General features: G+C 43.6%; 1 protein-coding gene across 1 annotated transcript; it reads right to left on the bottom strand.

Moving 5' to 3' along the window:
- Positions 1 to 7426: 7426 nt before the first annotated feature.
- LOC142699165 (uncharacterized) lies at positions 7427 to 15373 on the bottom strand. Its single transcript, XM_075848028.1, has 3 exons — positions 14459 to 15373; positions 11944 to 12097; positions 7427 to 7433 (listed from the first exon to the last, which is right to left on the bottom strand). Exons 1-3 carry the CDS (start codon positions 15135 to 15137, stop codon positions 7427 to 7429), a joined length of 840 nt encoding a protein of 279 aa, XP_075704143.1. The 5' UTR covers positions 15138 to 15373.
- Between the last annotated feature and the right edge of the window lie 8636 nt (positions 15374 to 24009).

The following is a 24009-nucleotide window of genomic DNA, read 5'->3' as shown; positions in this document are numbered from 1 at the left end:
GTCTTTCGTGGCGTTTTCCCTGTCGTTTTTTGTGGCGTTCTTTGCCTCTTTGTTTGCGGCTTTTTTCGCGGCTTTATCGTAGCCTTTTTGGCGTTGTTTTTTGCGTCTGTTTTTTGTGGCGTTTTTCGCCCGCGGCAATTGAGCGCCGCGGGCATAAAACAACGCGAAATACGCTTTCTCTGCCTCCCATTGAAGTCAATGGGAGGTCAGAGGCATAAACGCCCGAAGATAGAGCATGTCGCTTCTTTTTCCCGCAAGGCAGTTTTACTGCTCGCGGGAAAAAGACGCCGACGCCTCCCATTGAAATCAATGGTACGCATTTTCGGGCCGTTTTTGTCGAGTTTTGCAACGCTGTTTCCGCTTAAAAAAAACTCGTCAAAATACTCTGTGTGAACTTAGCCTAATGCTGCCTCCGTTATTGTACTTCATGTACCATTCCTCCTCCTGCACTTTCTGTTGTGAGGAGGAGTCATTTTATTACATAGATGACACACTACCCCTCCCCCCACCTGTACCTAGCGCTATTGTAACTTATCGGAGTAGTGGAATCCCACTATGGTCGGGGATTCCGCTCCTGCACGCTTTGCTTGGACATAGACCTAGGCAGAGACATGAAGCAATCCGTTGTGGAGCGGAATCATAGTGGCGCTGTCTACCTAAGGGCGGATTTATACGAACGCCATATACGTCCGTGCAACCCGCGTGTTTTTCACACGTGTGGCACGGACCTATGCAAGTCTATGGAGCAGTGCAGACTGTCATTGATTTTTGCGCAGCGTGATTCCGCTGCGTATAACTCACGACATGTTCTATATTCCGGCGTTTTTCGCGCATCACGCACCCATTGAAGTCAATGGGCGCGTGAAAACCACGCATTGCCGCACGGAAGCACCTCCGTGCGAACTGGCTGTTTTGCACAACAGCTGTCAAAAGGATGAACGTAAACAGAAAAGCACCACGTGCTTTTCTGTTTACAAACATCCAAATGGCGTGTCATAATGATGGCGGCTGCGCAAAAACCACGCATATGACGCTGCCTCACGGAGCAGGTAAGTGGCTTTTGCGCAGGCAAAATGCCACGTGTTTTGCCTGCGCAAAAACGCCACGTTGGTCTGAATCAGGCCTTCTACACGTTTTTAGGCAAGTTAGTTCAGACATTGATGGGAACTCCGCTGCGGACGATGGGCAGCGGTGCAGAAATTTCAGGCCGCAGCATGCACTGTCTGTTGCGGAGAAGTGGAATGGCACAAAGTATTTCAGCCTTTGCAATGCAAAAACCGAAATCAGTGGCAGGTCCGCTGTGTTTTCTGCAACGTCTGAATTACCTGTCAAAACTGCAAATATTGGTGCAGATTCGTTGCGTACTTTCCCCTAAATCTGCAACAACATTTGAAGCATAAAATCTCTGCCACGTCTGAACGTGCCCTAATAATAACAGCCAGCGCTGTGGCCACCACAGTATTAGCGATGGTCAGCTACTGGATGTTACCCAGGTATGCTATTCCCGGTGCCCCTGGTGGCGGAGGGTAACAGGGTCATAGTGATGGTTAGTGTTCGTCCAGCCCCGTCTTATGCCTCATGCACACTTGCGTGTAAGATTGACGCCCGTGAGAAACGCGTATGAATGGGGTCAGTTTGTGTGCGTTCTGCATCAGTGTGCTTAGCAAGTGGCATGCGTTATTCACGCACTCAGAAAGGCCATTTTTGTGTTACAACAAATTGCAGCATAAATCACGCAGCAAACACGCTTGTTTGGTTCATGGTTTTCACGCATGCGTCTACTTTAATGTGAGTGTAGGTGCATGATAACGCGCCAATAGAGGACATGCAGTATGTTTCACGCAGCGGACTCTCGCTGCGTGAAAACGGCCCCATTGAAATAAATGGGTCGCGTGTGCTATACGTGGTTTCGACGATCAGCACACGGACGAGATTCACCCTGGTGTGAATGGGGCCTTAGGCACGATTTACACAAGTGTGAATCACGTCCGTGTGCTGTGCTTTGAAAAAACGCACAACACACGCGACCCATTTATTTCAATGGGGCCGTTGACACATGCGTGACTTTTCACGCAGCGAGAGTCCGCTGCGTGAAACATACTGCATGTCCTCTATTGGTGCGTTATCATGCACCTACACTCACATTGAAGTCAATGCATGCGTGAAAACCACGCACCGCACACGTGTTTGGTGCGTGATTTACACAGCAATTTGTTGTAAAGAAGAAGAAAAAAATGGGCTGGCTTTGTGAGTGCGTGAATAACACATGACAATCGAAAAGCACACCGATGCATAAGGGCGGATTTACACAAGCGTGTGCGTTTTGCGCACACAAATACGGTGGCGTTTTGCGTGCGCAAAATGCACTTGACCGCTCCGTGTCATGTTCATACGGATGTGCGTCTGCGGTTTTCGCGCAGCCGCCATCATTATGACACTCCGTTTGGATGTTTGTAAACAGGAAAGCACGTGGTGCTTTTCTGTTTACATTCATTATTTTACTGCTGTTGCGCGAATTACGCGCGTCACACGGAAGTGCTTCCATGGGGTGCGCCTGATTTTCACGCACCTATTGACTTCAATGGGTGCGCGATGCTCGAAAAACGCAGAAATATAGAACATGTCGCGAGTTTTACGCAGCGGACTCACGCTGCGTAAAATTCACGGACTGTCTGCACTGCCCCATAGACTTGCATAGGTCCGTGCCACAAGCGTGAATACCACGCGGGTTGCACGGACGTATAGCACGTTCGTGTTAATCCGCCCTAACGCAAACACACGGATGGGATTGACGCAAGTTTTTCACGCGCGGAAAATACACACGCTAGTGTGCATGAAGCCTTACTAATGGACGCTGTTAGACAGTGGCCATTAATAATGCACTAGTAATACATTTTTAAATAAATGAGAAGGACATAGAAAAAATATTGTAATAAAATAACACACACAACACTGGTTAACGATTTTATTACAAATAAAAAAGGTGTCATTGAAGTAGTCCTTGAACTTGATGTAGTACCAAGGACCCAACCTGTAAAAAACACCTAATAACTAAGAAAAGAGGGATGCTTAGATACACTGCTCATGTGTGATACTGTTAGACCATGTATCTAAGCCTACCACAAGGTAGCCTTAGTAACATTACCCAAGCAGACAGTGTCACACATCTGCCATGTATCTAAAAATACCACGTTAGGCTTAGATACAGGGCCCCAAAACACTAATCTTAGGGTATGTTCACACGGCAGCGTCCGTAACGGCCGAAATTACGGGCTGTTTTCAGGAGAAAACAGCCCCGTCATTTCAGCCGTAACGGCATGTGCAGGCGCTTGAACGCCGCGTCCATTACGGACGTAACTGTAGCTGGTTTTCCATGTAGTCCATGGAAAACGGCTTCATTTACGTCTGAAGAAGTGACATGACACTTCTTTGGCGTGGGCGTCTATTTACGCGTCGTCTTTTGACAGCGACGCGTAAATATACGCCTCGTGTGAACAGACAAACGTCAGCCCATTGCTTTCAATGGGCAGATGTTTGCCAACGCTTTCAAGCCGTAATTTCGGACGTAATTCGGGGGTTAATACGCCCGAATTACGTCCGTAAATAGGCCGTGTGAACATACCCTTATACAGGAATAAAAAGAATGTCATCTGGGGTCCTGTATCTAAGCCTACATTGTGTTAGGCTTAGATACAGGCTCCATGTGTGACACTGTTTGTTAGACCCTGTATCTAAGCCTAACAATGTAGGCTTAGATACAGGACCCCAGAAGATCTTATCCAGTTCAGGACCGGGCTATTTTGCGCCTTCAGGACCAGACACCGTTTAGCCCTTTTTAGCACGTGTTAGTTAAATGGCTATAACGTTTTTATTTGTTGGGCTAGCAACGTTATTTTTGCGACGTTTTTTCCGTAGACAATGGAGGTTTATTTTTTTATCGTTTTTATACCCACCTTTTTGCCATTTTAGAATTTTCATTCATAAAGTTTGAAAATAATAGTAAAAAAATAAGCTTTTTTACGTTTCAGCTTTTTTTTTTTTTGGTAATAACATAGTTTTACCCTAATATAGACCTTTTTTTTGTGATCGTCATTGTCTACCGTAAATTTTAATATATTATATGTCTATATTAGGGTAATTGGGTCAGCGCTAGCGTTACAACAATGATTGGCGCGGGGGAACGGTATTTTTTTGGGGTGGGTATTTTATGTGTATTTATTATTTCATTTTTTTTGTACTTTATTATTTTTTTATTATTATGGTCTGTCCCTCAAAGGTCAAAAAAGACCTTTGGGGAACTTTATATATATTTTTTCTTTCTTTTACACCATCTTTTCCCTGTAACTGGAGTTGCACAACAGCCCCAGTTACAGGGGAAATCAGCCCTCTCATAGTGACGATTGTCACTAATAGGGCTGTGCTGGGTCTAGTAAGACCCAGCAGCAGTCTGTCACTAACGGCACCCGGCGATCATGTGACCAGTCACATGATCACCGGGAGGAATAGAGACAGCGCCGCTGCTGCTGCTGTCTCTATTCCTATACACAGCGTTCATTGAAACACCACACACACTAACAATGCCCCCTGTAGATAGTGCCAGTGACAATGCCCCCTGTAGATAGCGCCAGTCACAATGCCCTCTGTAAATAATGACCATCACAATAACCTCTGTGGATAGCACCAGTCACAATACCCTCTGTAAATAGTGCCAGTCACACTGCCCCCTGTAGATCGCGCCAGTCAAAATGCCCCCTGTAGATATTGCCCAGTGTAAATAGAGTGCCCTGTAGATATTGCCCCAATGCTGCCCACAGAAAAAAAAGCCAGTGCAATAGTAATCAGTTGTATCTGCATCCTAAGGACACGGATACAATTGGGTAAAAAGTCCTGTTTCACCCCAGTTCTCTGAACCAGCTGTAATTTTAACAACCAGTTCGGGAAAACCGGGGCGAACTGGTCCCCCTTCAGCCTCGGGACCTGGGCAAGTGCCCACATTGCCCTCATTGTAATCCGCTCCTGCATATATGGCTCTGACACTTCTCGGCATCCACTATGTATGAGCGGCGCTGAAATGATGACGAGATGGAGGGGAGAAGAAGAGCGGTGAGGTGAGTATGTGTTTTTTTATGTTATGGGAGACGTGGGAGGGATGCTATGGTGCATGGTGTGGTCATTGCTGCACAATTTTACCGCACGGCCCAGCAGAAAAATGCAACACATTTATTAAAATGCTTTTGCCTCTTAATAAATGTGTCGCACTTTACGTTCAATTTTTTTTCTATTAAGACTGGTGTATAAAACACCAGTGTTAATAAATTGCCCCCTTTATGATTAGTATCAGCGACTGGTAAGTATCCGGATAGATTGTAGTTGTAGGATCACACGCTGCAGTAACATCTTATTTCATGGATTTCTTACAGACATCGGCGTTATATAGAAATCGATAGCATTTACCAGGAATGTATTCTCACACCTCCTTCTTCTTTTTCAGGTGTCTATTTCCAAGTTCAGAGAATCAAGATGGTGAATGCTCCACAGGTCGGTTCACACGGAAACCGCAACGGAATCAGCGCCAAAAAAATGCCCCAAATCACTTTCCTGGAGCGGTTTCCGCCTCTGACCCCTCATTGAAATCAATGGGTGGCAGAAAAAAACGCGGAACTGATTAATTTGATTAATTTATAGGACTTTGTGGCTGGCGTTGGAGCCGTTTAGGTATTGTGATTGTCATGGGGCAGTTGGGTAAAGGTATGTTTTTAGTCTTGTGTGAGGCTGATAAAGTGTAACTAAACTTTTAACATATCAAAGTGACATAGCAGAAGTTTTGATCAGTGGGGTCAGAGCACTGAGACCCCCCCCCCCCCCGACTGCTACAGCGAAGCGGCAGAAGCGCTTGGGTGAGTGCTGTGCCGCATGGTTTCTGATTGGCTTTTCACGGAAAACTGAGTGAGCGTTGTACGGACTAAATGTAAACTCTGAGTCTGTACACCGTTTGCTCAACTTTCCGAGGGAAGACGATCAGAAACAAAGCAGTACATCGCTCACCCTGCCGCTTCTGCTGCTTCATTTTAGCAATAAGTGGGGGTCTCAGTGCTAGGACTCCCACCGATCAAAACTTCTGGCATGTCACTATGTTTAGTAACAATTTAAGGCCCCATGCACATGACTGTAAAAAAACAGAACCGCCTGGTTCTATTGGCCGCAGAAACCTTTCCGTATCGCTACGGATAGCTGTCTGTGCCGTAGAACCGTGCCGTGAATTATGGAGCATGTCCTACTTTTCGTTTTTTATGGGCCGTGCTCCCATACTTTGTATGAGAGCACGGCCTGAAACTGCGGCCCGCGGCCATCGGCAGCTGGCCGTGCCCACAATCACAGGCCGTGATTATGGGCACAGCCGTGTGAATGGGGCCGAAATGTTGTTAAAATTCCTATAGAAAGTATTATGACTAAGTAAAGTAGCTGTGATAGAAATAATTCATACAGTTCTGGTAATAAAGGGATTTTGAGTTGGATTTCCCCGGTCAGATGCGGTTTGGTTGCTGTTTGCAGAAGAGTTTTCTTCTGGAGTTCTTGTTCTTGGAGGATATTCTTGAGGACATTTGGACGTTCTAACAGTCAGTTGTCTACCTCTGGCCATAGAGTAGTGTTTCATCTCTTACAGACGAGTGTGCAGCTTAAAGGGGTTTTTCCATCTTAGACATTTATGGCGGGTCCAGCTCTGATGTATGCCATAAATGTCTAAGATGGGAAGAACTCCTATAAAATGCTCCATTTGTGGCAGGGTAAGGAAGGACACTCTACTTGCCGTCAGATCCACCAAATTAAAGGTAGCGATGAATGGGGTGATAAATGTTGCAGCCAGACGCCCCTTACATCCCGGCTAGTAACAAGATATCATCATTATTTGAGGTGTTCCTGATGTAGAAATCCCTATGTGTAATGACAATGACGTTATCGAGCCCAGTATATTTTGTTTGTCAGTATGTTACACAATCTTTCTGGTTATCAGCAGTGTCCATGAAAGTCTCCCCTGAAATAAGGCTCATTTTTGTAGGGTTTGTGTGGGCAGGGTTTTAATATTTTTCCTGTGAATGGCGCAGTTTAGTTGACACGTCTCCTTTTCTTTTCCTCTCTAGTGATTTGGCCAGAAGTCACAAGTCAGTGTCCGGCTATTTTCACTACTAGTGATATCACTTTGTGTCATAACTTGGCGCATGTGAGGTCTCTATTGAATGTGTAATATTTTTCCTGATGGATGATATTAGATATTTGGTGTCCTCTCTAGGCCACACTTAGGCCCATGTTATAAATGAGATGTAAATGGTCCACTGAATAGATTGTAGAATGGTTTTCTGTTATACAGATGTGAAGGAGAGCGCTATTTCTTCTAGACATCTGATCTTTGGTGTGATTGGTGAATAATTTAGGGGCTGTGGTCAGAGACAATTCCATGATACTTGTGGATTCTAGTCAGGGTGGGGTGGTCGGTGCGACCTCTTGGATAGGAAGACTTGAGGTGGGATCTCTAGTTTGGCTCCGCAGAATGTACCCCAGAACGGATTTAATTGCCCCTTAAAAATGATTTGAGCTTTATCAGAAACCAGGTACACTAACATCTCTTTACTGATCCAGTACATCTATAGCATATACCAGGAACGTATTATAGCACCTCTTTCTTTTCTAGATGTCTATAAGTGAAGAGAAGCAAAATATAGAATCCTCCAGTCAGCGGCAATGGAGGAATCAGAGGACTGGTAATTAATATTATTATTAATTACTGATAATTATCAGGCTGGTTTCTAGCTCTGGATTACTCAGAGGTGTAATTCCCAAGTGACGGCTAAGATTTGAACAGCGAAGCTACTGCAGTCCTAGTACTTGTAGCAGACGCTGAAATAGTAAATTAGAATCACTCGGAAACAACCGCCGATTCCCGGGTGCATACCATCCTCTACAGCGATGTGACTGCGCATGAGCAGTAGCGCACGCTGAAATACAGGTTTAGAATAACCACTTGGGAACAGTCGCCGGTTCCCGGGTACATACAGTCCTCTACAGCCATGTGACTGCGCATGAGCAGTAGCGTACGCTGAAATACAGGTTTAGAATAAGCACTTGGGAACAGTCGCCAGTTCCCGGGTACATACCGTCCTCTACAGCGATGTGACTGCGCATGAGCAGTAGCGTACGCTGAAATACAGGTTTAGAATAAGCACTTGGGAACAGTCGCCAGTTCCCGGGTACATACCGTCCTCTACAGCGATGTGACTGCACATGAGCAGTAGCGTACGCTGAAATACAGGTTTAGAATAAGCACTTGGGAACAGTCGCCGGTTCCCGGGTACATACAGTCTTCTACAGCGATATGACTGTGCATGAGCAGTAGCGCACGCTGAAATACAGGTTTAGAATAAGCACTTGGGAACAGTCGCCGGTTCCCGGGTACATACCGTCTTCTACAGCGATGTGACCGCATGAGCAGTAGCGCACGCTGAAATACAGGTTTAGAATAAGCACTTGGGAACAGTCGCCGGTTCCCGGGTACATACAGTCTTCTACAGCGATGTGACTGCGCATGTGCAGTAGCGCATGTGCAGTAGCGCACGCTGAAATACAGGTTTAGAATAAGCACTTGGGAACAGTCGCCGGTTCCCGGGTACATACAGTCTTCTACAGCGATGTGACTGCGCATGAGCAGTAGCGCACGCTGAAATACAGGTTTAGAATAAGCACTTGGGAACAGTCGCCGGTTCCCGGGTACATACCGTCCTCTACAGCGATGTGACTGCACATGAGCAGTAGCACATGCTGAAATACAGGTTTAGAATAAGCACTTGGGAACAGTCGCCGGTTCCCGGGTACATACAGTCTTCTACAGCCATGTGACTGCGCATGAGCAGTAGCGCACGCTGAAATACAGGTTTAGAATAAGCACTTGGGAACAGTCGCCGGTTCCCGGGTACATACCGTCCTCTACAGCGATGTGACTGCACATGAGCAGTAGCACATGCTGAAATACAGGTTTAGAATAAGTACTTGGGAACAGTCGCCGGTTCCCGGGTACATACCGTCCTCTACAGCGATGTGACTGCGCATGTGCAGTAGCGCACGCTGAAATACAGGTTTAGAATAAGCACTTGGGAACAGTCGCCGGTTCCCGGGTACACACAGTCTTCTACAGCGATGTGACTGCGCATGAGCAGTAGCGCACGCTGAAATACAGGTTTAGAATAAGCAATTGGGAACAGTCGCCAGTTCCCGGGTACATACCGTCCTCTACAGCGATGTGACTGCGCATGAGCAGTAGCACACGCTGAAATACAGGTTTAGAATAAGCACTTGGGAACAGTCGCCAGTTCCCGGGTACATACTGTCTTCTACAGCCATGTGACTGCACATGAGCAGTAGCGCACGCTGAAATACAGGTTTAGAATAAGCACTTGGGAACAGTCGCCGGTTCCCGGGTACATACCGTCCTCTACAGCGATGTGACTGCACATGAGCAGTAGTGCACGCTGAAATACAGGTTTAGAATAAGCACTTGGGAACAGTCGCCGGTTCCCGGGTACACACAGTCTTCTACAGCGATGTGACTGCGCATGGTAGCACAAACCCCACAATACTCAATCAAAATGAAATAAAACATGACAACAGTTTCTTTGGATAAAAATGGCCACGGTGTTTATTAAGGGTAACCTAAGATAAAATAATTCGAAGAGAATAACCATAAATAATCGAATAAATAATAAAATATAAATATTTTGACCAATAAAAACCAAGTCCGCCCAGCATTAGCTGGGTGACAAACTCCTCTAACAAACAACGTGACGTGAAGGAATTTAAGAACAATAGGGCGGGAGGGTGGGCGACGGTCCAATCTTCAAAAACTGGCTGCTTGACCACGATGAACTGCTCCTTTTATGTCCAATTTTCCCGCCTTTAGGATTTTATCAATGACCAATCAGCTGGCCTTCCACAAAACTGCCTGGAGATAGAATCTGCCAGAACCTGCTCATGCAATTGCACAGCTGACCTAGGTCCAATCAGCTGGGACCAACTCCAAACTGCCCAGAGACAGAAACATCTGGAAACCGGCTCGTGCCACCAGCACAGCTTACCCGGGGGACACCACGATGGTAAGTACCATTCTAATATAAAATAACAAATGGAGAAAAGAGGGAAAGGGGGAGAGAAAAACATATTAAGCAAAAAAACATATTTTATTAACAACTTATGGGGGGCCGTGCGACCATGTGTCCCCCAGGCAATAGCCTGGGGGGCCCCTGACATGGTAGCACAAACCCCACAATACTCAATCAAAATGAAATAAAACATGACAACAGTTTCTTTGGATAAAAATGGCCACAGTGTTTATTAAGGGTAACCTAAGATAAAATAATTCGAAGAGAATAACCATAAATAATCGAATAAATAATAAAATATAAATATTTTGACCAATAAAAACCAAGTCCGCCCAGCATTAGCTGGGTGACAAACCCCACAAGCCATGACATTACCAAGACATGGCCCCCCCAAAACACCGCAGCCATTCTTCAATTAAATTCTGCAGGCCCAAATTGAAAATGTCGATACCCACATCAGAAAGATGTATAAAATCATTTCTGAACAGCCCGTCTGTGAGGTCTTTAAGGTCACTGTGTCTATAAGAAAGACCACCGAGGACCGACATGTATTTAGACATGGCTCTATTAATCCTTTTACGGATTTGATTCAAAAACTTATAATTTCCAGAGGACCATAGCAGTCTTGGAATAATCTCTGAAAAGGAAATAGTAGCGTCAGGGAAAAGACATTTTATCAAGGCTATATCCCTTCTCATTTCCCAAAGTAAGTCCAAAGTCTTTTCTTTACCTAGGTCATTGCCTCCAGCATGGATGATAATTAAATTCGGATCCGGCCAATAAGAACTCAGTGATTTAACTAAAGAAAACACGTTCTTCCATTGCAAACCCCTTACCCCATGCCAAAAAACCGAAAAAACTAGCGGATCCATAGACAAATTTTCTGTATAGGACCTTCTCGCGGCTCTCTTCTGTGCCCAAAATATAAAAGAGTGGCCAAGGATCCAAACAACCAAACGCTTACCTGTGGATATATAATTACACTACTAACAAGTCTGGTCGAACATAAAGTTTAAATCTATTAGACTCCCACCTTCCAATTCTTTTTATAATCCCTTCATCAATTCCTAACTGTGCAGCTTCCGTAGCTGCACCTATTCTAAACGAATGGGAGGATATTTTTAAATGCTCCAACTTCAGGGACTTCAAACATTTCTTTAAAACAGAGTTAAACTGAAATCTGGACAGCTGATCCCCATTCTGATGAATCAGGAAAGCAACCCCAAGACTCGGCCTGATTGACAACCAATGTTTAACATTAGAAACTGGGCAAAGAACAGAACCCGAAAACTGATTAATTCTAACCAAACGACCTTTTCCTAATTGATCTGTCTTAGATTTTTTTAACAATAACAAAACATGGTCAATTTTGCAACTAACATCCTGAAATGAAAGGCCCGGGACTGAAACTTTACTCTCTGCCACCAGTTCGCTTATTCTCAAGGCTGCAAAGAACATTAACACAAATGCTGTTCTAAACAAACACACTTCAAAATTACTAAAACAAACTAAATGTAACACATTGAATAATTTTAACAACAAATCTAATGAAATAGGCCTTCGTCTTTCCACAACCGGAGCTGACCTATGGTAACCTTTCAAAAGCTGCTTAACTGGGAAGAGCGAAGAAATAGCCGGACAACTGTTTAATTTAAGAAAGAAAGAGATGCCTGCCAGAGACTTAGAAATGGAGGCAAATGACAGCCTCCTACTAATCAGGCTACATACAAATTTTAAAACTAGACCTACCTCATTATGAAAGAAATTACAGTTCTCATTAACACAGAAATTAACCCACTCCTTCCAAGCAGCTGAATAATCAGCCCATGTTCTTGGAGCCAAGGATCTCTGAATATTAACATAGATTAGTCCCAAATCAGATTCCATAAATGAGGAGGACACGGAATTCCACAAAGCTCCGCTTCTGGTGCCATCGTTCTGAACCTCCGCCACTGACAACGAGATAATGAATCTGCTATATCATTCTTTTTTCCTTCTATATAGCTAGCTTTCAACCAGATGTTCAACTTCAGACAACATAAAGTTAAATGTCTTAATATCTTAACTACTAATTCACATTTTGAAGATAATGTGTTAATTGCAAAGACCACACCTTTGTTATCCGTAAACAACAAAATTCTCCTATTCTTAAAATAATGACCCCATACAACTATGGCTACCAAAACCGGAAATAATTCCAATAAGACAATATTTGAAGTAACTTTGCTTACACGCCAAGCACTGGGCCATAACTCAGCCGACCATTGACCATTAAAGAATGCCCCGTAGCCCTTACTACCGGCTGCATCCGTAAATAAAGACAAAGAGTCAGAATCCTCAAAATTAAACTGCCAGCAACTGCGTCCATTAAATTTAGATAAAAATTCTAGCCATACAGCTAAATCTTCTTTTAGCTGAACCGTTAACCTAATATGGGACCTAGGTGACTTAAGACCCCTTGTTGAAAAATACAGCCGCTTTGAAAAAACTCTTCCCATAGGAATAACTCTAGAGGCAAAGCTCAACAACCCTAACAGTGACTGCATATCACGTAATGAACATTTCTTCCTAGCTAACATACTGACTAAAGAAACCCTTAACTTTAACAATTTTTCCTCTGGTAAACTAAATTCCATACTCTCAGAATCTATTCTAATACCTAAAAATTCTAATGACCTACATGGAAACACAGTCTTCTCTTCAGCTAACGGAACACCAAAAAATTTCATAAACTCGACAAATTTTAACAATAAGGAATAACATAACTCAGAACTAGCATCACCTATAAACAAAAAATCATCAAGATAGTGCAGAACACCTCCATCCGGAATTTGCTTCTGCACTACCCAATGTAAAAAGGATGAAAATGCCTCAAAATAGAAACAAGATAAAGAAAAACCCATTGGTAAACATTTGTCATAAAAATAATCACCTTCAAATTGAAAACCTAGAGAGTTGAAACCTGCAGGGTTAACTGGTAGTAAACGGAAAGCTGATTTGATATCAGCTTTTGCTAAAAAAGCATTTTGACCAAACTGTCTCAATAAAGAGACAGCCTGATCAAACGAAGCATAGTGTACTGTCGCTTTAGACTTGTCAGCATCATCGTTTAATGAAGCCTTAAACGGGTAAGAAAGGTGATGTATTAAACGGAATGAATTCAATTCCTTCTTAGGGACAATTCCTAAAGGTGAAAGTCTAAAGTTTGTAAACGGCGGATGTATAAAAGGACCAGCGATCCTGCCAGTTTCAAGCTCTTTCAGGATTTTCTGATGCACAATATCCTTATGCTGCTGGATGGATTTCAAATTATCCACCCAGCAACAACCAGATCCTTTGAAAGAAGGGATATCAAAACCAAACTTAAAACCGTTAAAAATTAAATTAGCTTTCTCCCTGTCTGGGAACATTTCTAGCCAAGGCGCCATTCTTATTAATTTCACTGGCGTCCATGCTTTTGGATAACTGTTCTTTGGAACTAGGGGGTTGAGACTGGTTTGCTCTTTTAAAACAGCGACACATTGGGTGCGAACCCCCACAAAAGGAACATTCATGTTTATACCGACAATTGTTCAACCATTTACACTGAGCTTCATTATAAGCAAAGCAAACTCCTTTCCTCAACGTATTCTGAGAACTAGGCTGCTGCTTGGGCACTGACCTTTGTGGAAGCATTAAACTAAGCCACAAACCAACATCCTTAGTGCCCCATTTTAATGAAGGGTACACTGCCATCTTCTGGCGAAACATTTCATCATAATTGTACCATGCTAAACCACCAAACTGGCGGTAAGCCTCAAGAATAATGTCTACATGCTGAAATAAATTACTAGAATTAATGAAAGACTTTTCCCCTAAAACTGAAGCATAGATACAGAACGCTTGTAGCCAGTTAAAGAAAGACTTAGGAGGAGAACGTTTTTTATCCTCATCTTTATCAGACTTACCATCCTGCTTGACAAGAGTCTCCTTCGCAGATGGTAATAAAGAAAATAGATCTATAAACTCGTTCCTCCAAATACGCTCCTTAATTGCTGGCTGTAAATGAAAACCTAATGGCGAAATATCGCAAGACATCACTTCCTTACAGCAAGTTTCCGAAACACCAATTCCTTTCTCTAAAACAGGAATATTACTAAAACCAGCATTCTGTAAATGCTGACTACTATGCTTCCATACATCAGCGGGGGAACTAGCAGGAACAGCCGACTTACTGACCAAATCAGCTAATAATTTGAAAATATCAAACATTACATTAGAATTGAGGGGAGGGGGGATGGGGTGGGACAGATAAGGGGTAGCTGGCATCTCACCACTCTGTTCCACCTGTCCTGGGTCGTGCACCACTTCTGCTACCTCCTGCTGCGTGCCTGTAGATCCTGGGGAAACTTGTTGACAGGAAAGTTGACTCCTGGGACCTCTTCTTCTCCTTGATACTGGCGGGGGTGGGGAATAAGCCACCCTAGTCTTCCGGCTCCTCTTCCTCGGTTGCAGCTCTGAAGAAAAGTCCTGCGCCGCCTCTAAAACCAGTGAGGCCGGCGCTTCCGCTGTGTCCTCCACACCACCCTTGGAGCAGGAGGGGGTACCCGACCAACCTGTTGTCTCCCGTTCTCTGACTAAACTTCTGGCCAGCGGGTTAGCCAATTGCGCCGGCACTTGCTGCGCACTTCCGGCACTGTGCGCCACCTTCTTTGATGACACGGTCGGCCGCCTCCTCTCAAGCTCCGGCACCTGGAGCGAACGTCCGGAACTGCGCTCCACCCTCAGTGATGACTCTGCTGCAGACTTCATCCTCTTGGCTGCAGCTGATGACGGCACCTCGAGCGACGACCCAGCAGGAGACACTGCTTCCTCTATGTCGTCTTCCAGCCCAGCAAGTTCGCTTCTTCCCTCGACTTCCCTCGACGGCGCTGCTGCTAGGCATTGCCTCAGCCAGTTTTCTCCTCCTTCCGACTCCGCTCTTCTGATCAGCTCCATCAGCAGGACATCCATGGCGACGGTCCAATCTTCAAAAACTGGCTGCTTGACCACGATGAACTGCTCCTTTTATGTCCAATTTTCCCGCCTTTAGGATTTTATCAATGACCAATCAGCTGGCCTTCCACAAAACTGCCTGGAGATAGAATCTGCCAGAACCTGCTCATGCAATTGCACAGCTGACCTAGGTCCAATCAGCTGGGACCAACTCCAAACTGCCCAGAGACAGAAACATCTGGACACCGGCTCGTGCCACCAGCACAGCTTACCCGGGGGACACCACGATGGTAAGTACCATTCTAATATAAAATAACAAATGGAGAAAAGAGGGAAAGGGGGAGAGAAAAACATACCAAGCAAAAAAACATATTTTATTAACAACTTATGGGGGGCCGTGCGACCATGTGTCCCCCAGGCAATAGCCTGGGGGGCCCCTGACATTAGGAGGCAGGAGACGTCAGTACAGCAAACGGCCGAGCCCTGAACAGAAAGACGTCACCCAGATACCGCAGTGGAGGATTCAGGAGCGCTGGGAAGTCTTCATCTGTGGCCGGAGGTTTCCTGTAAGACAGGTGAGAGCGGGGGTGGAGCTTCACACCTGTCCGCCCACTGGTTTACCCACAATTCTCCTTGTCTTTACCCCTCTCACCTGCTCACTTATAGGGTCTATCTGCTTTATACACCCCCTGTCCATATACTCTATTACACCACATGGCCGTCATTACACAGAGCAGCCCCCCCTCCCCCGCAGCCACGCTGTATATATGTTGTGTATATAATGTTCATATGTCTACAGGTTGTGTGTTAATATAAACATAGAGTGTAATTCCTTTAATCCGGCATCCAATAATACAGACACTCTGATAATTCAGCACTTGTTTCTAGCACAGAACTGCAATATAAACCCACAAATCAAGGAGCACTGTGTGTGGGGATCCCCCAATTATTATACTGGAGCAGGATCATGTAATACCCAAGTCTCCACCAAAAGTAAACAATGGAGGTTGGGAGCCAAAGGGGCCCTAACCATTTGTCAGTACAGGGCCCAGATACTACTAATGGCCGCTCTGGGTCTGGTGTCTTAATTGAATTTGGGGTCTAGTCTGGGGTCTGAATATATTCAGGTGTCTGGTCTAGAGACTGTATTAATATAGGGGTCTGAATTAATTTAGGGCTCTGGTCTGGGGTCTGAATTTAATTTTGGGGTCTGACATCTGACAGATTTTTATCCAATTTAAGTAAAAAAAATGTACATTACTATTCAATGACAGCAAGAAGAGATCTTAAAATTGTAAGGAAATAATACAGAAAGTATATTGAAAAATGTTATATCTTTCCTTTATACAAAAAATTATTTTTATTCGCAGAAACTGGAATAGCCCTTTAACCCTTTGAGGACCAGACTGATTTTCGTTTTTATGCTTTTTTTTTCCGCCCTGCCTTCCAAGAGTAATAACTTTTTTATTTTTTTGTTGACACGGCCATGTGTGGGTTTCATTTTTACGGGACAAGTTGTACTTTCTAATGGTGCTATTTAACCCCTTCCCGCATTTGTCGTAAGTATACGACATGGAAAGCCAGTGCTTCCCATAAAATGTCGTATACTTACGCCAATGTTTGGCACCGGCTCAGAAGCTGAGTCGGTGCCATCATCCCCGGATGTCAGCTGTATCTGACAGCTGACATCCTGCTGTAACGGTGGGACCGAAGTTAACTTCTATCCCCGACATTAACCCCTTAAATACAGCTGTCAAAAGCGATGGCTACATTAAAGGTGTTTGCATCTCATCGACACCCCAGCAATGAAATCGCTGGGGTGTCGGTGGCTGCAATGGCAACCGGAGGCCTAATAGTGGCCTCCCGGTGTGCCTAGCACGGAAAACTTCCAGCCCCCGCCCCGAGGCGTGGCCTGAAAGGCTTCCGTAGCTGCCGGCAAGATGGCGCCAGCTCAGGAGATGAGCCGGCGCCATCAGCGGTGGATATCAGCTTTATGTTACAGCTGACATCCACATGTAACGGCAGGAACCGGAGCTAGCTCCAATCCATGCCATTAACCCCTCAGATGCAGCGATCAGATCCGATCGCTGGATCTTTGTGGTTGCTAGCAGATCGGCAGCTGTGCCCTGCAATCGCACAACTGCCGACTGCTACTATGACACCAGGAGACCTAACAATGGCCTCCTGTTTGCCATTACGGAAGCCGATTAGGCCCCGCTCAAAGGCGAAGCCTAATCGGCTTGCTGTCAGTGAATGACTGACAGATCTAATACATTGCACTACGTAGGTAGTGCAATGTATTAGAAAAAAATCTGACAGTTGGACCTTCAAGTCCCCTATTGGGACTAAAGTAAAGTGTAAAAAAATGTGAAAAAAAGTTGTAAAAAATATAATAAAAGTTTTAAGTAATAAAATAAAACACAATCGCCCTTTTTCCCTTATCAAGTCCTTTATTATTGAAAAAAATAAATAAAGCATACATATTTGGTTCTCACAACTTGGCGACAGAAAAAATACATTATTTTTACAAAAGCAATTTTATTGTGCAAAAAGTGCCATAAATTAGGTATTGCCGGAATCGTACCGACCCGCAGAATAAAGTTAACATGTCATTTATAACGCATGGTTAACGCTGTATAAAAAAAACCCTAAAAAAACTATGGCAGAATTGCTGTTTTTTGGTCACCTTGCCTCTCAAAAAATAGGATAAAAGGTGATCAAAAAGTCGCATGTACCCCAAAATGGTACCAATAATAACTACAGCTTGTCCCTCAAAAAAACAGCCCTCATACCACTACGTCTATGAAAAAATAAAATTAGTTAAGGCTCCAATAAGTCAGGAAATAAAAACATGCAGTTGTGCAGATCAGAGGGGAACATTTCGTCTGTTTCAAGATACGATTTATCAGGGCCCTCAAATTAAGGAACCATGAGGGGGGGGCCCAAACATATCTGCTAGAAGCGAGGGTGCCCGTATTATACCAGGACAACACTTCCCAGCAAAACTCCACAAACTGCAAAGGTGCGGAGTGTGGACCAAAGGGGGATAAGAAAGGACGCCATATATGAGTGCGACACGGGCCTGTGCAGAAAGGATAGCTTCACTGCGTAACACACATCTATGGATCATTTTATTGTTTTTTTACCCCATTATTATGCCACCTGACTATGCCCCTGATGTACTCTGCCCAGCTTACATGTACCCCCACATTATAAACGGAAACACCAGTAATACTCAAACAAAACTACTACCAAGCAAAATCTACGCTTCAAAAGCCAAATGGCGCTCCCACCCATCTGAGCCCTACAGTGTGTCCAAACAGCAGTTTACTTCCACATATATGGCGCCGCCATACCCGGGAGAACCCTTTTAACAATTTTTGGGGTGTGTGTCTACAGTGCCATAAGCTGGGCACGTCATACTTGCCACTGAATTGGCAATCCTGGGGAAAAATTTTAATTTTTACTTTGCACCATACGCAGCGCATTTATTTATGGAAAAAACCTGTGGGGTGAAAATGCTCACTACACCCCTTACTAAATGCCTTGAGGGTGTAGTTTCTAAAATGGGGTCACTTCTGGGGGATTTATTTTATTATTTCCCATCTGAGCCTCTGCAATTGTGAACCAATTCTGTGTAAATCGCCAAATTAGGCCTCAATTTCACATGGTACTCTCGCAATGAGCCCTGTCAAATGTCCAGGCAAAAGATTAGGGCCCCATGTAGGGTGATTCTAAAACCGGGAAACACAGCATAATAATTAGAGCGCTGTCTTGTTATGCTGGCAAAAACTGGGCACCACATATTGGCATATCTATGGAAAAAAATCCCATTTTCACTCTGCAATATCGAGTGCACACTAATTTATGCAAAACAGCTGCAGAGTTAACATGCTCACTACACCACTAGGTAAATGCATTGAGGGGTGTAGTTTCCAAAATGGGGATCACTTTTGGGGGGTTTCCACTGTTTTGGTCCCACAGGGGTTTTGCAAATGCGACATAGCGACCAGAAACCAATCCAGCAAAATCTGTACTCCGAAAGCTAAATTGCGCTCCTTCCCTTCTGAGCCCTGCTGTGTGCCCAAAAATGAGTTTATAACCACATATGGGGTATTGCCGTAGTCGGGAGAAATTGCTTAACAAAGGTTTGGGTTCTTTTTCTGCTTTATTTTTTGAGAAAATGAAAATTTTTGAGCTAAAGCTACGTCTTATTGGGAAAAAAAAATGTAATTTTTATTTTCACTGCCCAATCCAAATAAAATCTATGAAACAGCTGTGGGGTCAAAATGCTCACTACACCCCTAGATTAATTCCTGAAGGGGTATAGTATCACAAATGGAGTCACTTTTGGGTAGTTTCCACTGTACTGGTACCTTAGGGGCTTTGCAAAAGTGACATGGTGTCAAGAAACCAATCCAGCAAAATCTGGGCTCCAAAAGCGAAATGCCGCTCCTTCTCTTCTGCTCCTTGCCATGTGCCCAAACAGCAGTTTATGACCACAAATGGGGTATTTCCATACTCAGGAGAAATTGCTTTACAAATGTTGGGGGGTTCTTTTTTTCCTTTATTTGTTGAGAAAATTAAAAATGTTGACCTAAAGCTACATCTTATTGATGAAAAAGGATTGTTTTTATTTTCACTGCCCAATTCTAATAAATTCTATGAAACACCTGTGGGGGTCAAAATTATCACCACACACGTAGATCTTCAAGGGGTGTAGTTTCCAAAATGGGGTCACTTTTTTGGCGTTTTCATTGTTTTGTCCCCTCAAGAGCTCTGCAAACGTGACCTGGCCTCTGCAAACCATTCCTGCTAAATTTGACCTCCAAATGCCAAATAGCGCTCTTTCCCTTCTAAGCCCTGCCGTGTGTCCAAACAGCCGTTTATTACCACATGTGGGGTATTGTTTTACTCGGGAGAAATTGCTTTACAAATTTTGCGAAGCTTTTTCTCTTTTAATCCTTGTGGAAATGAGAAAAAATTAGCTAAACCTACATTTTCTTTGAAAGAATGTAGATTTTCATTTTCACGGCCTACTTCCAATAATTTCTGCAAAAAACCTGCAGTGTCAAAATGCTCACTATACCCCTATATAATTTCCTCAAGGGGTGCAGTTTCCAAAATGGGGCCACTTGTGGGGGGTTTCCACTGTTTTGGTCCCTCAGGGGCTTTGCAAATGTTACATGGCCTCCGCAAACCATTCCTGCTAAATTTGAGCTCCAAAAGTCAAATAGCGCTCTTTCCCTTCTAAGCCCTGCCGTGTGTCCAAACAGACGTTTATGACCACATGTGGAGTATCGTTTTACTCGGGAGAAATCGCTCTACAAATCCTTTTGGAAATAAAAAAAAAAATAGCTAAACCTACATTTTATTTGAAAGAATGTAGATTTTCATTTTCACAGCCTACTTCCAAAAAAATTTCTTCAAAAAAAACTGTCCGGTCAAAATGCTCACTATACCCCTAAATAAATTCCTTTGAGGGGTGTAGTTCCCAAATGGGGTCACTTTTGGGGGGTTTCCACTGTTTTGGTACCACAAGAGCCCTTCAAAACTGACATGAAGCCTAAAATATATTCTAATAAAAAGGAGACCCCCAAATCCTCTAGGTGCTCCTTTAATTCTGAGGTCTGTGCTTCAGTCCATTAGCACACTAGGACCACATGTGAGATATTTCCTAAAACTGCAGAACCTGGGCAATAAATATTGAGTTGCGTTTCTCTGGTTAAACTTTGTGTTACAAAAAAAATGGATTAAAAATTAATTTCTGCAACAACAAAAAATTTAGTTTGTAAATTTCACCTCTAGTTTGGTTTAATTCCTGTGAAACGTCTAAAGGGTTAAGAAACTTTCTAAATGCTGTTTTGAATACTTTGAGGGGTGACGTTTTTAAAATGGGGTGACTTTTTGGTGGTTTCTAAGATCTATGGACCTCAAAGCTGCTTCACAACTGAACTGCCCCCTGTAAAAATAGCCTTTTGAAATTTTCTTGAAAATGTGAGAAATTGCTTTTAAAGTTCTAAGCCTTGTAATATCCTAGAAAAATATAAGGATGTTCAAAAAACGAGGCAATCTAAAGTAGACATATGGGGGATGTTAATTAGCAATAATTGTGTGTTATAACTGCCTGTCTTACAAGCAGATACATTTAAATTTAGAAAAATGCTAATTTTTGCAATTTTTCGTTACATTTTGGTGTTTTTCACATTTATATACTGTATGTATCGAGCAAATTTTGCCAGTAACATAAAGTCCAATGTGTCATGAGAAAACAATCTCAGAATCGCTTGGATAGGTAAAAGCATTCCGAAGTTATTACCACATAAAGGGAAACATGTCAGATTTGAAAAATGAGGCTCTGTCAGGAAGGTCAAAAGTGGCTAAAGAGGGAAGGGGTTAATATTATGTGTGATGTACTGGGAAGCTGGAATTTTTTTTTTAGAATGGAGTGGAATTGGAAAAAAACAGCAGGCCGGCATTTTCTAAGGGTATGTGCACACACACTAATTACGTCCGTAATTGACGGACGTATTTCGGCCGCAAGTACCGGACCGAACACAGTGCAGGGAGCCGGGCTCCTAGCGTCATACTTATGTACGATGCTAGGAGTCCCTGCCTCTCCGTGGAACTACTGTCCCGTACTGTAATCATGTTTTCAGTACGAGACGGTTGTCCTGCAGCGAGGCAGGGACTCCTAGCATCGTACATAAGTATGATGATAGGAGCCCGGCTCCCTGCACTGTGTTCGGTCCGGTACTTGCGGCCGAAATACGTCCGTCAATTATGGACGTAATTAGTGTGTGTGCACATACCCTTATGGATTTCGTTTATACGGTGTTCACTGTACAGTGAAAGTGACGTGTTACCTTTATTCTGAGGGTCAGTGCGATCGCGGTGATACCAAATTTATATAGTTTTTGTTATGTTTTATTACCTTTAAAAAAAATACAAAGTTTGAAAAAAATATTTGCGCCATATTGTGACCCCCATAATAACGTTTTTATATTTCTGTGTACAGGGCTGTGTAAGGCGTCTTTTTGTACGTGGAAAGATGTGGTTTTTATTGATACCATTTTGGGGAATATCGGGCATTTCAAACACTTTATTCAATTTTGCGGGTGGTTGTAGTGGCAAAAAAATAGCGATTCAGACATTTTTTATTTTTTTCACGCTACGGCGTTCACCATATTGGATAAATATTTGTATATTATTATAGTTTGGGTATTTTCGGACGCAGGGATCCCTAATGTGTTTATGTTTATTTTTATATTGTGATCTAGGGAATTATTTTTATTGTTTTTTAGCCCCTCTAGGGGACTTGTACCTGCGATCATTGGATCGCTTGTGCCATAGACTGCAATATCACAGTATTGCAGTCTATGGTGAAATCAGTACTTTGTTATTGAGACCTGCCACAGGCAGGTCCTAATAGCAATCTTCCTATAGCAGGGCTGGGAGCGTTCACAAGGCGGCCAGCTGCTAGAGGAACACACCGGCTCCCACCATCTTGCCGCGTGTGAGCCGGTGTTACACAGCAGAGACCCAGCGGCTATGACGCCCGCTCTGCTTCTGAGCAGGCGCCATATTTAAATACCCTTTCCTTTACATAAATAGCCAGTGCAGCGACAGGAAAGGGTTAACAGGAAATAACTCAGCAGCAAAACGTTCTTCTTTTCTGCCTCCCTTCAGCCCCCGTAGCATTGATTTTATCACATCTCTATATAAATAGTAAATCTGTCTAGTTATGAAGTGATATGTCACCTCACCATACTGTAGCGTTACATTACTGAGCAGTCTTGCCATTCAGGAGTGTGGACAATTTGGGTGACAACAGTTGTCTGGGTTTTCTCTGGGCAGATATACAGAAGTGTCCTTCCTTAACTTATGTCTTCGGCCCCATGCACACGACCGTATTCTTCATCCGTAATTACGGACCCATTCATTTCTATTGGCCACGGACACCTTTCTGTATTTTTGCTGAAAAAATGATAGAACCTGCCACTCTCCCATAGAAGCCTATGGGCGCTTCCGTATATATGGACGGCTACGGATGTGTATGCATAAACCATCCGTATTTACAGAAGCGTTGCTAAGCAACATGTTAGTGACATCATTTGCAGCCTCCCTTTTTTTTTACGTATCCGTATATACGGATCAAATACGGATGCACTACAGACCGTATTTGCGGATATCGTTCCATATATATACGGATGACTACGGATTCGTATTTACCGACAGTATTTACGGATAGATGAAAATACGGTCATGTGCATGGGGCCTAACCCGAGATGTATGGCGCGAGATGTCAAACGAAGATGTAAAAGAAAGTATTTACTCCGACGGATGCCATATGTCGCCCATAGACTCCCATGTTAAAAACAAGTGTATGTTGCTTTTTTTTGCTAGATGGCACGAGATTGTATTGAATTGGTATTATGATACATTGTATAACTTGATGCAAGTTAAGGGTTAACACATCTGTAAGGCCCAGTTCACACAAAGTTTTTTTATGCGGAAACCGTATCAGATTTAGTGTAAAAAAAAGTCCCAAACCACCTCCCATTGATTTCAATGGGAGGCGGAGGCGTTTTTTTCCGCGGCGGCTTTCAGCCGCTTGTGTTACAAAAAAGCGGCATACTCTTTCTTTCCGCCGTTTTTTACCCGAAAAATGCAGCGAAAAAGGCCACGAAAATAGCGGCAAGAATTTGCAGGCAGATTTTCCATTCCTGAATGAATTTTGAGGCAGATTTTTCTGCCTGCAAAAAAACTCTGTGTAAACGGGGTCTAACTGAGAATTATTATTTTTATTTACAATCTATTCACTATTTTTTTTTCCCTTTTAGAGATGACGTGTCTTCATATGATGTCATCAGTCCTACTCCTATGTGGT

This window comes from Rhinoderma darwinii, unplaced genomic scaffold (assembly GCF_050947455.1).
Source record: "Rhinoderma darwinii isolate aRhiDar2 unplaced genomic scaffold, aRhiDar2.hap1 Scaffold_138, whole genome shotgun sequence".
NCBI lineage: Eukaryota > Metazoa > Chordata > Amphibia > Anura > Rhinodermatidae > Rhinoderma > Rhinoderma darwinii.
The sequence above is the reverse complement of the archived record's forward strand: the minus strand, read 5'-3'. Positions and strand labels throughout refer to the sequence as shown.